General features: G+C 45.8%; 1 protein-coding gene across 1 annotated transcript in view; it reads right to left on the reverse strand.

Annotated features, from left to right (window-relative positions):
- Nucleotides 1–14,739, reverse strand: part of LOC145337420 (NACHT, LRR and PYD domains-containing protein 3-like) — a 155,472-nt gene that overhangs the window by 115,702 nt on the left and 25,031 nt on the right. Inside the window, exon 7 of the mRNA XM_080182194.1 lies at nucleotides 8,539–8,709. Coding sequence (XP_080038320.1) covers nucleotides 8,539–8,709 — 171 coding nt within the window. The remainder of the gene's footprint in view (nucleotides 1–8,538; nucleotides 8,710–14,739) is intronic.

The following is a 14,739-nucleotide window of genomic DNA, read 5'->3' on the forward strand; positions in this document are numbered from 1 at the left end:
GAACTACTTGATAGAGCAGACACAGCACGGTTTCATTAAAGGGAAGTCGTGTCTGACAAATTTACTGGAGTTCTATGAGGATGTGTCTAGGGCGGTGGATAGAGGAGAGCTGGTGGATGTGGTCTTTCTGGATTTTCAGAAGGCGTTTGACAAGGTACCTCACAAGAGGTTATTACAGAAGGTCAGGGGGCATGGAGTTGGGGGTAGGGTGTTAGCGTGGATAGAGGACTGGTTGTCAAATAGGAGGCAGAGAGTGGGGGTCAATGGGTGCTATTCGGATTGGCGGATGGTGACTAGTGGAGTGCCCCAGGGGTCGGTGCTGGGGCCTCAGCTATTTACCATTTATATAGATGATCTGGAGGAGGGAACTGAGTGTAGGGTGTCGAAATTTGCTGATGACACCAAAATTGGTGGAAAGGCAAATTGTGCAGAGGGTGGGGAGAGTCTACAGAAGGATCTAGATAGGCTGGGCGAATGGGCCAGGAAATGGCAAATGAAATTTAATGTTGGCAAGTGCGAGGTGGTCCACTTTGGTAGGAATAATGGTAGGAAGGATTATTACTTATGTGGAGAAAAACTGCAGCAGGCGACGGTGCAGAGGGACCTCGGGGTCCTTGTGCATGAGTTGCAAAAACCCAGCTTGCAGGTGCAGCAGGTGGTCAGGAAGGCGAATGGGATGCTGGCCTTCATAGCGAAGGGGATTGAATATAAAAGTAGGGAGGTCTTGCTGCGGCTGTATAGGGCATTGGTGAGGCCACAGCTGGAGTACTGTGTGCAGTTTTGGGCGCCGTACTTACGCAAGGATATTTTGGCCTTGGAGGGAGTGCAGAGGAGGTTTACTAGGCTGATGCCGGAGTTGAGGGGGTTGAGCTATGAGGAGAGGCTGAATGAACTAGGCTTGTACTCTTTAGAGTTTAGAAGAATGAGGGGAGATCTCATTGAGACGTATAAGATGATGAATGGGATGGATAGGATAGAGGTGGAGAGACTCTTCCCGCTCAGAAAGGATAGTAGGACTAGGGGGCATAGCCTCAAGATAAAGGGGGGGCGGTTTAGAACGGAGTTGAGGAGAAACTTCTTCACTCAAAGGGTGGTGAATCTCTGGAATTCTCTGCCCGTTGAAGTGGTGGAGGCTGCCTCACTAAATATTTTTAAGATGCGGGTTGATGGGTTTTTGGTAAGAGAGGGGATTAAGGGTTATGGGGAGAGGGCGGGAAAGTGGAACTGAGCCACGACATCTCAGCCATGATCTTATTGAATGGCGGGGCAGGCTTGAAGGGCTAGTTGGCCTACTCCTGCTCCTATTTCTTATGTTCTTATTATGTTCACAGGATAAAAGGTCAGCTAGCTCGATGGGTGGAGAACTGGCTTGGCCATAGAAGACAGAGGGTAGCATGGAGTTTTTTTCCCAGTGGGAAGTCTGTGACTAGCTGTGTTCCACAGGGCTCTGTACTGGGACCTCTGCTGTTTGTGATATATATAAATGATTTGGAAGAAGATGTTGCTGGTGTGACCAGTAAGTTTGTGGATGACACAAAAGATTGCTGGAGCTGCAGATAGTGATGAACATTGTCAGAGAATGCAGCAGGATATAGATAGGCTGGAAAATTGGGTGGAGAAATGGCAGATGGAATTTAATCAGATGAATGCGAAGTGATGCATTTTGGTAGAGGTAATGGAATGGGGGAGTTATACAACAAATGACAGAACCATCAGGAGTATAAACACAGAGCGGGACCTGGGTGTGCAAGTCCACAGATCCTTAAAGGTGGAGAGGGTGGTAAAGAAGGCATGTGGCATGCTTACCTTTATTGGATGGGGCATAGAGTATAAAAGTTAGCACATGATGTTACAGCTGTATAGAACGTTGGTTAGGCCACTTTTCGAATACTGTGTCCAGTTCTGGTCACTGCACTACCAGAAGGACGTGGAGGCTTTGGAGAGAGTACAGAAAAGGTTTACCAGGATGTTGCCTGGTAAGGAGGGTCATAGCTATGAGGGGAGATTGGGAAAACTGGGGTTGTTCTCCCTGGAAAGGAGGAGGATGAGGGGAGACCTAATAGAGGCGTATAAAATTATGAAGGGTACAGATAGGGATAACAGTGGGAAGCTTTTTCCCAGGTCGGAGGAGATGAACACAAGTGGTCACAAGTTCAAGGTGAAGGGGGCAAGGTTCAACACAGATGTCGGAGGATGTATTTTACACAGAGGGTGGAGGGGGCCTGGAATGCACTGCCAAGCAAAGCGGTTGAAGCGGACACGCTGGGATCATTTAAGACTTACCGAGATAGCCACATGAACAGACTGGGAATAGATCTCCCGGTGTCACTGTGCTGTAAATAGGGTGTGTGCTCTCTCTTCCCCAACTCTACTCTGACGGAGCTCCCGGGGGTCACTGTGCTGTAAATAGAGTGTGTGCTCTCTCTTCCCCGACTCTGCTCTGATGGAGCTCCCCGGGGTCACTGTGCTGTAAATAGGGTGTGTGCTCTCTCTTCCCCGACTCTGCTCTGACGGAGCTCCCCAGGGTCACTGTGCTGTAAATAGGGTGTGTGCTCTCTCTTCCCCGACTCTGCTCTGATGGAGCTCCCCGGGGTCACTGTGCTGTAAATAGGGTGTGTGCTCTCTCTTCCCTGACTCTGCTCTGATGGAGCTCCCCGGGGTCACTGTGCTGTAAATAGGGTGTGTGCTCTCTCTTCCCTGACTCTGCTCTAATGGAGCTCCCCGGGGTCACTGTGCTGTAAATAGGGTGTGTGCTCTCTCTTCCCCGACTCTGCTCTAATGGAGCTCCCGGTGTCGCAGTGTTGAAGATTCTGGGAGAAATATGCAGCAGTTTCAGGTTGGGGGGAATTTTCACACATACCGGCAATCTGCTTACCATTGCTGCTGCTTGGAAGATTCAGGCCCATTTATATTTTAATTATTACACTAAAAATTAACACAAACACTCACTCTATCCTCTCCAGGCTCTTGCAGGTCAGTATGAGGTCGCGGAGAGCAGGGACAGATTGATCTGTGAAGGAATTTGATTCCAGGTACAGAACCCCCAGTGACTGGTTTGTACAGAGAGCGGAGACGAGATCCTCAGCACAAGAATCTGTGAGATGGTTATTATACAGACTGGAGACCAGAGAGAGAAATAACAGGAATCAGGCTCAGTCCCCGGTGTTTTATATAATACTGTTAATAACAATAATAATGTATTGTAGGAGACATTCCAAAAACACAACTTGCATTTCTGTAGAATGAGGAAATACTCAATGCTGAAAATGAAATATAAATAAACTGGAAATGCTCAGCAGGTTAGGGAAATATTTGTGAAGAGAGAAACAGGGGTAAAGTTTGAGCTTCCATTGGAACTGGGAACTGGCAGTGAATTGACAGGTTTGAAGGGACAGCGGTGGGTGGCTGGGGATGAAACAAAGAAAGGACAAACTGGAATTACAGGAGTGATTAAATGGTAAAAGTGATGATGGGACAGGACCATAATCACAGGATCCCCATGTCCTTACTCGGAGTGGCTCGGGAGGGACATGGGATGGTCAGTGGTTTGGGAATGCAGTTTGTGGTGAGGGTGAAGATAATGGCTGTGATTTTCCCAGAAGCTGTGAATTCCCAACATGGGGATTGGAAATGGGTGGTGTGTCTGTGTGGGCAGGATAGGCAGAGTTATGAAGGTGATATTGTCAGAGGCGGACAATTAACGGCTGGCAGGCAGGGAGAGCTGCCCACAGAGGCAGCCTGGGCAGGGGACAGTCCCGGTTCAGGCAATGCTGGCACCATCTCCAAAGGCAGCCAGCAGGACTTTCAAACACAGCAGCTCTGGAGGGAGCAGCGAGGGAGCTCTGCTTACTGAATGAGGGGCTGAAATGGCAGAAAGCAGAGCAAGGATTACCCCCCCCCCCCCCCCAATCACTAATTCCTCCCTGGAGGGGCTCCTCCCGGCTGCTCAGGCTTGGAGGGAGGTCCTGTTCCCTCAGGATGGGAGGAGGTTATCCCATCATTACAAGCCAGTCTGGATGGAGATTGCTGGGAGGTGAGCAGGTTTCAGACACGTGGTTACAGTGTGGAAAAGGATCAATGTCCTGATGTGTTCTGACACGGTGAGTGCAGCACAGCCTGATATGTGAATAAGGATGAGAGGGAAATTGTAGAAAGAACATCTCCACCCAGGCACTGGCAATGCAAAGGCAGCAGCATTGACTGTCAGAGACATGTCCGTTAGGCTGGCACCAGCATAGGCTAGAGCAGGGTTCACCAACATATTCACTGGGCAAACACATGGCAATGTTTTTCTCACTCAAGGGGCCGATGAGTAAATTTCAGAATGATCAAGTTTGGCACAGCAGAAATTTCAATTAAAAACTAAACTGAGATATGAAAAGAAACAACTTGCTGAGCACAATAATGAGGAATAAATAAAGATGATGATTAGAGTTTAATCCTCATCAATCACAAATTGTTTCTCTCCCACATTTGCTGCAGATTGGCTCAAAAACCCATCAGCAGCAAACATGGGAAAGAAATGGCATGTGATTGGAGGAGCAGCTCCACACAGACTCTTCCATTCAAACTGAACTGTGTGACGGAGATTCTCGAAACTCGCTCCGGGGGCCGCATTGAGGGGCTTCGAAGGTCACATTCACCCCTTGGTCCACACGTTGGACAACCCTGGGCTAGTGCATGTGTTTGATGAGTGAGGAATAATTTATGTGTTTGGAAAGAGAGCAAACACCATCAGGGAATGAGTGAAGAAGAGTGGAGACATCCAGATCTTGCCATCCTCACACCAATGGAAGATGAAGTGCTGGATCAGGAAGGCCTGGGGGCAGAGTGGGTAATTACTGCTGGTGAGATGGGTTGAGTGGGTGGCCTAATGAATAGGCACAGGAGAGTGTCTGGTGAGGAGAAAACATAGAGCTTGTGTATCCATCACTGGTCACAGAGAGCAGTCTGAAGGACGTATTGGGATAAGAACAAAATAACTAGGAGCAGCAGAAGGCCATTCAGCCCCTCGAGCAGACTCCATCATGGCTGATCTAATTGTAGTCACAATTATTTTCCCGCTCGCTCCTCTGTAACCCTTGATTCTCTTCTCAATCTAAAATCATTCTTAACCCAGCCTTGAATATATTCAATGACTCTGCCTCCACTCGTCTCCAGGGAAGAGAATTCCACTGACCAGCGACCATCTAAAAAAATAAATTTCTCCTCCTCTCAGTCTTAAGGGACTGACAATTACATTTGAAAACTGTCCCCTTGTTCTGGTCTCTCTTACAAGAGGAAACAGCCTCTCAGTAACCACCCTGTCTCATCCCCTCAATGCAATCACCTTTTAATCTTCTGAACTTTCACAGATTTTGCTCCAATCTGCTCAAATTTTCCTCAAAATAAATCTCTCCATCCCAGGAATCAGCCAAGTGAACTTTCTCTGAACTGGTTCAAATACAACTCTGTCGTTTTCTTTCAGTAAATAGCACAACACTATACACATTACTCCAGTTGTGTTCTAATGCAGGTCGTGTAAAACTGCAGCAAAACCTTCTTACTCTTACCTTCCATTCCTATTGCAATAAGAACATTTAAGAAACAGGAGCAGGAATCATCCATTCTGTCCTTCAAATCCACTCTACCATTCAATGTGACCATGGCTGATCCTCTGCTTCAACACCATTTCCAACATTATCCCTGCATTCCTTGATTCACCAGCATTCTAATGGGAACCAAATACCCCTCATCTCAGCCTAAATAACTGCCCCTTATTCTCAGACTGTGTCCCAGGTTTCAGACCCTCCAGCAAGGGGAAACATCCTTTCTGCATCTGGTTTATTGAACCCCACAAAATAGTGTAGGTTTGAATAAGTTCAGCTATCATTCTTCTAAAGGTCTGAGAATAAAGTGTTTTTGTTCCTCAGAGGACAACCCATCTGTCCCTGGACCTATTTTAGTGAACCTTCTTTACATGCCAAGTACATCTTTGCTTCGGTCAGGAGACCAAAACTGTCCACAATTCTCCAGGTTGGTCTCAGCAAGGCTGCATATAATTACAGGAAGACATCTTTTTCCTCAACTCAAATCCTCTTAGAATAATGTCTAACATACCATTTGTTATCTTAACTGCTCTCATCTTCACTTTCAGTGCCTCATTAACTAGGACATCAAAATATCTTTATCATGGTGAATCCATCTACCATGTATATCTTTGGAGTTGTCTTAATGTCAGTTTTATTTTCTAACAAAATTAGATAACCTTTTTCCACCTTGTCATCCAGCTGGGAAACATTTGGCCACTCCCTGAGCCTCTCCACATCCCCTTCAAACATCACTGCATCCTCCTCACAATTCAGATTTCCACATGGTTTTCTATTCATCACAAATTTGGAAATATTATATTTGATTCTCACATCCACATCATTGATATAGATTTTGAATAGCTGAGACCCAAACACTGATCCCTGCCGTACTCCACTAGTTAGAGGCTGTCAACCCAAAAATAACCCATTTATTCCAACTCCTTGTTTCTGTCCACTAACCAGTTCTCAATCCATGCTGGTATATTTCACCCAATCCCATGTGCTCCAATTTTCTTTAATAACCTCTTATGTGTGAATCATCCAACTGTAGAATCCTGAGTGTAGGATACACTCGGATGGAGTATTTTACCAAGATCCGCTCCCCACAACATCACAATTTACTGGGGCTTATCCACCTAACCTACACATCTTGGGACAGTAAGGGCAATTTTATCATGGTGAATCCATCTACCATGCATATCTTTGGAGTGTGGGAGGAAACCGGAGCACCCAGAGGAAACACACAGACACGGGGAGAATGTAGAAACTCCACACAGTCACCCGAGGCTGGAATTGAACCCGGGCCCCCGGCTGTGATACAATAATGTTAACCACTGTGTCACCGTGCCAGCCTTTCATAAATCCATGTTGGCCCTGTCTAATCCTGACATTAATTTTGAAATGTTCTGTTCTCACTTCCTTTATTATAGATTATTATAGGATTTTCCATACTCTCACTGTCAGACTAATAGATCTGCAGTTGCCCAGTTTCCTGTAACCTCACATATTTACGTTGCTAATCCCCCCACCTACACATCTTGGACACTAACAGGCAATTTAGCACGGCCAATCCACCAAACCTACACATTTTTTGGACTGTGGGAGCAGCCGGTGGAACCCACACAGACACGGGGAGAACGTGAAAACTCCACAGACTGGAATGAATCTGGGTCCCTGACGCTGTGAGGCAGCAGTGCCAATCCCAGTGCCACATCTTCACTAATACAATCCTTGAATTAGTAACAGTTGGAACACTTCTGCTGCTGTTTTTCAAATGAAAGGAATCTATTTCTGTTGGAAACGCCACACATTTACACATCACCATGTCTAAAACAGCTTGTTTTGTGATTGGGACTGAAACGTGCTTCTCCAGGAAATTACTTGAATACATTCTGTGAACTAATCTTCTATTCAACTTTTGACAATCTGAGTGATTTATACAGTAAGTGGAAGAACCCATAGGAACATTGACCTACAGAGGGATCTGTGTGTACAAGTCTACAGATCCCTAAAATGGATGAAGTGGTGAAGAAGGCAGACAGCATTGACTGGGGCATTGAGTATAAAAGTTAGCAAGTTATGTTACAGCTGTATGAAACTTTAGTTGGTCACATTTGAATATTGGTTGCAGTTCTGTTTGCCACAATACCAGAAGGATGGGGATGCTTTGGAGAGGATGTAAAGAAGGTTCACCAGAATGTTGCCTGGTCAAGGGGGAGGTTAAGTTTTGAGGAGAGGTTGGATAAACACGGATTGTTTTCATTACAAAAAGGGAGGCTGAGGGGTGACCTGATGGAGGTATACACAATTATGGAAAACTTTTCACACAGAGGGTGGTGGGTGCCTTGAATGCACTGTCAATGGAGGTGATGGAAGCAGGCATGTTACCAATGTCCAACATGCATCTTTATAGATACATGAACAGGAGATACACAGAGGAATATAAATTGGGCAGTAAGTACTGGGTTTGCATAAGGATTAAGAGTCACCGCAGGCTTGGTGGGCCGAAGGGCCTGTTACTGTGTTGTGTGGTTCTTTGTTCTTCTTTGTCTATGGAGATTAAAATCACTCGTGATTATTGCAGTTTGTTTTTACAAGACCCCATTATTTTTCCTGTAAACTGTGTCAGAGATTCTAAGTATTGTTCGGGGCCTACAAATGATTCCCACAAGTGATCTTTTAACTTTTTTAATTCTTATCTCTCCCCAAACTGATTCTGCATCTTGATCATGGGAACTAAGTTCACCTCTCGCTACTGTACTGTTATCTGTTACTAACAGCGAGACTCCACCACCATGTCCTGTCCTCCATTTACTGTCATCTATTCACTCTCCCCCCTTTCACAAATCAATGGATGCTGTGTCCGGGGAGAGCTGTACACATCTGAGGAAGAGGAGAGAACCTCAGAGGGTGCACCATATGATTATATATCAATTATAAACACAATCTCACACAGTCTGCTACTTACTGCAGTTTCTGTATTTTACAGTCCGGATTCCTCAGAGCCACAGACAGCCGTTTCACTCCTGAATCTCCCAGTTTATTGTAACCCAGATTCAGATCTATCAGTGAGTGGTTTGTACTGAGAGCAGAGGCCAGGTCCTCGGCACAGGAATCGGTGAGAGCGTTAACATCGAGACTGGAGATCAGAGAAAGAAAAATAACAGGAATCAGGGTAAATCCACACTGTTTTTAAGAATAAGATTATTGACAATAATAATGTACAGTGTGGGACATTCAAGAAACACAACTTCAGTTGATACAGAAGGCAAAATTATATTAATGCTGTAAATCTGAAATATGAATAAATATGTTGGAAACTCTCATCAGGTCAGGCAATATCTGTGAAGACAGAAACAGATTTAGTTTCAGTTCAATCAGCTTAAATTAGAACTTGGAAGTATCAGTGAATTAAATTGTTTTAAGTGACAGGGAGCTGGGGATGGGCGGGTGACAAGGAAAGAACAAACTGGAAGTGCCAGAGTGATTAAATGACAAAAAGGATGATGGTGAAAGGGAAGAGCTCAGGATTCCAATGTCCGTACCCTGAGTAAAAACTCTGACAACACCAGGTTTAAGTCCAACCGATTTATTTGATAGTAAACTCACAAGCTTTCGAGGTTAAGCTCTTCTTCAGGTAAATGGAGAGTTCTGGCCTCAGACAGAGCATATAAAGCACCAACAGTTTACAGATTACTGATTAGAATGCGAATCTTTACACCTAACCTGCTGTTCAAGTCTTAAAGTGGCCGACAATGTGAGTAGAGGAGCACTGTCTGGAAACAACACACATCTCTTTAACCTGTGACCCAAACGCATGGGGACAAACAGTGGCCAGAGGGATATTATTCTACAGCGGAGGGCCCCGTAGTGACCAGATTACCCCGATGTGTAGCCGTGCTGGATTGCGTGGCACGGGGTAAAAGTCAGCAAGCCCATTGTAATGACGGGAAATATAGTCTTGCACACCAAACATACCTTGCTGGAAATGTTAAATACAGGAAAATTACGGTCTATCTCAAATATAAAAAGGACAAAGTGGGAGGCAGTACTTCTTCCCCCCAGCATCACCATCGTACAAGACATTGAGAGAATCCCACCGAAGGAATGTTAGGTGAAAGGAAACCACATACATGTGGGAATGGAGATGAAGGAGCAGAGGAAAGTAGAATAAAGGATGTGCCCTTAGAGGCACCGGAGGAGACCCTGTTTGTGGATGGGTCACGGAAGTATATAGACAGATCACCACAAACGGGATGCGCGGTGTTAAACACGGACTTAGAAGTGTTCCAAGCAGGAAGAATGTCAGCACAAGTGGCGGAGCTAGTAGCCCTGACCCAGGCTTTTACTGAAGTGGTGGGGAAATGGGTCAATATTTACACCAACAGTAGATATGTATTTGGGATTGTACATGACTATATGAACATTTGGGAAGAAGGGGATTTGTCACAATGGGAGGCCCCCCCAATTAAAATTGAACCTCCGATAGACATCTCACAGCTACATGAGGACACCCCTGGGGAAGAACGTGCAAGGTGGAAATCTCAGGAAGCTACGCCTGATGAGAGGGGTATATGGAGGTTAAATTATAAAGTGTTAGTGCCCGAATGTATCCAGCAAACTCTGATACAGTTACAACATGGATTATCATGATGGGAAGGGATGCCATGATAGCCAGTATAGGAAAGGAGTGGTGGTGGAAGGGAATGGGGATATTGCCTGGTATTGTCATCGGTGCACAACCTGTGCCCAGTTTAACCCAGGGAAACCTGTAAAGGTTAAGATGGGGCATCAGCCTCACCCTAAGGGTCCATGGGAACATCTACAAATGGACTTCACAGGGCCCCTCCCGCAGTCACACGGGAGAACATACTGTTTAGCGATAATCAATCAATTCACCAAATGGGTAGAAGCGTTCCCCAATAAACATTGTTCAGCCATAACTGTGACAAGGATATTGGCTGAGGAAGTAATCCCAAGATGGGGGGTTCCTTTGCAAATAGACTGTGATCAAGGCACACACTTTATGGGGAAGGTAAAACTACATGCCAACTGATAGGGATAAAACAGAGATTTCACATACCCTACCACCCTCAAAGTTCAGGAATGGTGGAACGTATGAATAGAAACCTTAAGACCTTCCTGGCAAAGGCCATGTGGGACTCAGGAAGGAGAGGGACTGAGGTATTGCCCCTCATATTAATGAAACTCAGAGCTACTATGAATCGAACCACAGGGCTGACACCATATGAGTTAATGGCTGGAAGGACCATGCAACTGCCCGAATCCATTATTACCGGGGGACAGATGTAGGCCCTCTATGAGATAGAATTAGAGGATAGGTTTTAGAGTTAAACCCCCAACTGAAGGGTATATGAAAGACAGTAAGGGAAAACCAATTAACCAGGGATGAGTAAATTGAACTAGAACAGACCCTGAGGTACCCCCGATGGGCAGCAAGGTTATGGTAAAGACATTACCCGGAAGACCCGGGTTTGCCCCCAAATGGAACAGCCCATACGTGGTTAACATCAGTGGCGACACCTGTGCCTGCATAAAAATGCAAGGCAGGGGTGTCTGGAAACACTGGACTCAATTGAAAGAATAAACCAGCACCAATTGAAAATATGTAATGTGCTCAATTCACAGAGACAGCTGACCTCCAAGCAAGCTGATCGGGCTCCCAGGAAGTTCCGCGCGGGTGATCGGGTCAATGGGAAGCTGCGGGCGATATAGCCTTTGAACCATTGTATAACGGTCACGCGGGTTATAATTAAGTAATACGATGATTCTCCTGCTGTTTCTCACGACCTTGGGCCTGTCAGCCACAGAGGGAGGGTATTGGTGGAATCAACAATCCTCTGAAATTGGACCCCTTCATACAAACACATCCGTGTACATGTCCTACTTATATGTAGTACCGTTGAATTTGAGCAAGTGCTGGGTCTGTTTGCACATTCCCACACTCGGAAGCGAGGGGGGAATATCCTTTGTTCCCTTTGTTGACCCCGGAAATGATAGAATGGATGTTGAATCAGAATGGAACCCAGGACGGGACAAGGAAAGTGACAGTTAAATCCCCATCAGGAACCACTATACAAGGTTCTTTCAATGTCAGTGACAGTGATGCTGTTCTGGGGTTGGGAGGCAGAGGGTGCACTCTATCAGCCTTTAAGAACAATTACCAGCCTCACTATAATAGATCAGACTCTCCACCACACTTTGTTCTGAAAAATCAACAGAGAGGTTCTATCTGCCTGCTAAGAAATGATTCCATACCTGTTGGCCGCAGCTACTGTATTCAATAGATTAACATTACCAGTAGCGCCTGGACTCGGGTAGAACAGGTCACAATCCACTGTCCCACAGACAATGTCTCCGTTAGTTTCTCCTCCGCCTATGTGAGCAGCATGACTGCCTATAATGGCACCTATTTTGTCTGTAGAAACAATGTCTATCCTTGACTTCCGGGGGATGGTCGGGGTCCTGTTATCAAGCATATGTGGTACCCGATATTCACCATTACACCGACTTACAGAACCAACCCGAGATACACTCGCTCAAGACCAAGCGAGCCATTAGTGGAACAGAGCAATTCCTCATGCTAGCATACCCATTCTACGGAACAGCAAAGGCAGCGCAGGAACTTATACATATGGTCTCAACCCTAGAGAGAATTGCAAAAAAACTAAAGCTGGGTTCGATGAAGTAAGCACAGCCATCTCTCAGATATCAGCAGAGGTTGTAGCTCTCCAGACCGTTGCCTTACAGAACCAACAGGCTCATGATTATGTGCTAGCCTCCCAAGGAGGAACATGCGCTATCGTTGGCTCCGAATGTTGTATGTATGTTCCAAATGCTTTGGAGAATTTAACTCGCTTGGCAGATCATATCAAACAAGTAGCAAAGACAAGAGACCCAATATCACGATTATAACCCTCTGGGCTGGCTGGGGCAATGGTTTGGGACGTAGGGTTCATAGCTGATGTGTGGATTAATTGTATTAATTGTAATTGTTACTGCTTGCTGTGTTTGTATGACATTATTGAATACCTGTTGTAAAACAGTTAACAGCCCGGGTTATACAGGGTGCAAGTGTACAGGCAGAGGGGGCAGACTCCTGACAAAGGAGCTAGGCCCATATGTCGGTAACAACTGGTTCTAAATTGGTCATGGGGCCATGCCTGGGCCCTGGCCCCCGACCAAAAGGGGGGAGTGCAGTAGGGAATGGGTTAATGAACTTTGTAATACTTAGAGATCTATAAAAAAGTATTGTAAGACTTGTTTTCAACTTATTTTCATGTATCCCAGACAGATGTAAGGCTTGTTTTCATGTGTCCCAGACAGATGTAAGACTTGTTTTCGTGTATCCCAGACAGATGTAAGGCTTGTTTTCGTGTGTCCCAGACAGATGTAAGGCTTGTTTTCATGTGTCCCAGACAGATGTAAGGCTTATTTTCATGTGTCCCAGACAGATGTAAGGCTTGTTTTCATGTGTCCCAGACAGATAAGACAGCAGCTGTCCCTGCTGTTGTACACAAGTTTATGATAGTCCCAGCTAATTGTGTTCAGAAATGTAGCTGACCCAGCTCATACCTATGTTTGTGTCTTTAATATTCTGCCTAACATAGTGGAGCTTGCATGCCTTCATATATATTTGTTTTGTACTGTTTATGTGTTATGTACTGAGATATTATATGCAATAGAACCTACGAACATAAAATTGTTATACTGGCCCCGTTAACTTGTTGTGCCGGCCTGTATGTTAGCGAATGGCTAATCACACTTCAGATAACCATGAAGAAATGCTGAGGCAGCCATGTTCCTACGATGGAGGACAACCACAGCCTGGGAACCTGCTGAGAATGAGAAGATATGTACGTACTTGGGGGGGTATAAATATGTGCTCTTAATTAGTGCTCAGAGAGAAGCCAGAGGAACTGCTGTTAGGTACCAGGTGTATCTCCCAAAAGCTTTTGAATAAACTGCTATACTTTGACTCACAACTAGTCTCAGAGATATCTTTACCAACAACAGTGAATGCTAAACTTACAGGCTGATATGTGAATAAGGATGAAAGAGAAATTGTGGAAAGAACATCTCCACCCAGACACTGGCAATGTCCAAACAGCAGCATCAATCTTCAGGAACATGTCAGCCTCTCTGTGAAGGGTTCCGGTCAGTCAGAGATGACTGCTGCACTGCCCACACTGAGTGACCATCCTGGTGGGCCCATGATCGGCAGTCTGGCAGCACCATAGGCTTGTGTGTGTCTTTGATGGGTGAGTAACAATGGAAATTTATGTGCTTGTAGAAGAGGGCACACAGCTTCAGAGAAGGAGCCAAGAGTGAGAGTGTCTGGACTGTGTTATCCTTATGCCAATGGAAGATGAAATGCTGGAGCTGGGAGACCTGGAGGCTGGGTGGGCAATCGCTGATGGTGAGATGGGTTGTGGATCCAGAGAGAGTGAGTGATGGGCACAGGAGAGGCTCTGCTGCTGAGTCCAAAACCTGGTGCTTGTGTGTTCACCATTGGTCACATGGAGCTCTGGGTTAGGAACAGTCTCCAGGACATGTTGGAATGTGCATTACCCTCTAACATTCTTCACTCTCTCGCAAATCAACAGCTCTGGTGAGAGGGAGATGGGTGTGCACCTCTGAAGATGAGGAAGGGGTTGTCAGAGAATGTATTGTCATATTATTCCCCATAACATCCGCCAGAGCAGATACTGTCTCACACGAGTAGCAAAGGGGTTACAATCTGGCAGCACAGGACAGCACACACAAACCCGAGCAGCTGATGGAGGCAGCAATAGCTGAGTTCACTCACACTCTTGAGGGGAGAGGGCAGAGCCAGCTTGTGGAAGGTGAAATGTGACTGGAGTCTTTAACAATGCAGCAGATACTGGAGCTGCAGTGTAAGGTATTTTAACATCCGGTGGAGTTTCCAAAGGCTGTGTGTCTCCAGACACAAAGGATGGAGGAGTCAATCCAGGCCAGCAGTGTTACCATGTCTCAGGTATGGGCACAAATAACATTCTCCACAGAGAGATTGGTGACCTTCATGGAGAGTCACATCCAGCCTATCACCCACAGCAAATACACATGAGCTGCATGTTCTCACCACCTCCAGGAGCTCTGTGGAACACGGGCTGTGGGAGGGATGGGA

This window comes from Carcharhinus amblyrhynchos, unplaced genomic scaffold, assembly GCF_965287045.1.
Source record: "Carcharhinus amblyrhynchos unplaced genomic scaffold, sCarAmb.v2.hapA scaffold_48, whole genome shotgun sequence".
NCBI lineage: Eukaryota > Metazoa > Chordata > Chondrichthyes > Carcharhiniformes > Carcharhinidae > Carcharhinus > Carcharhinus amblyrhynchos.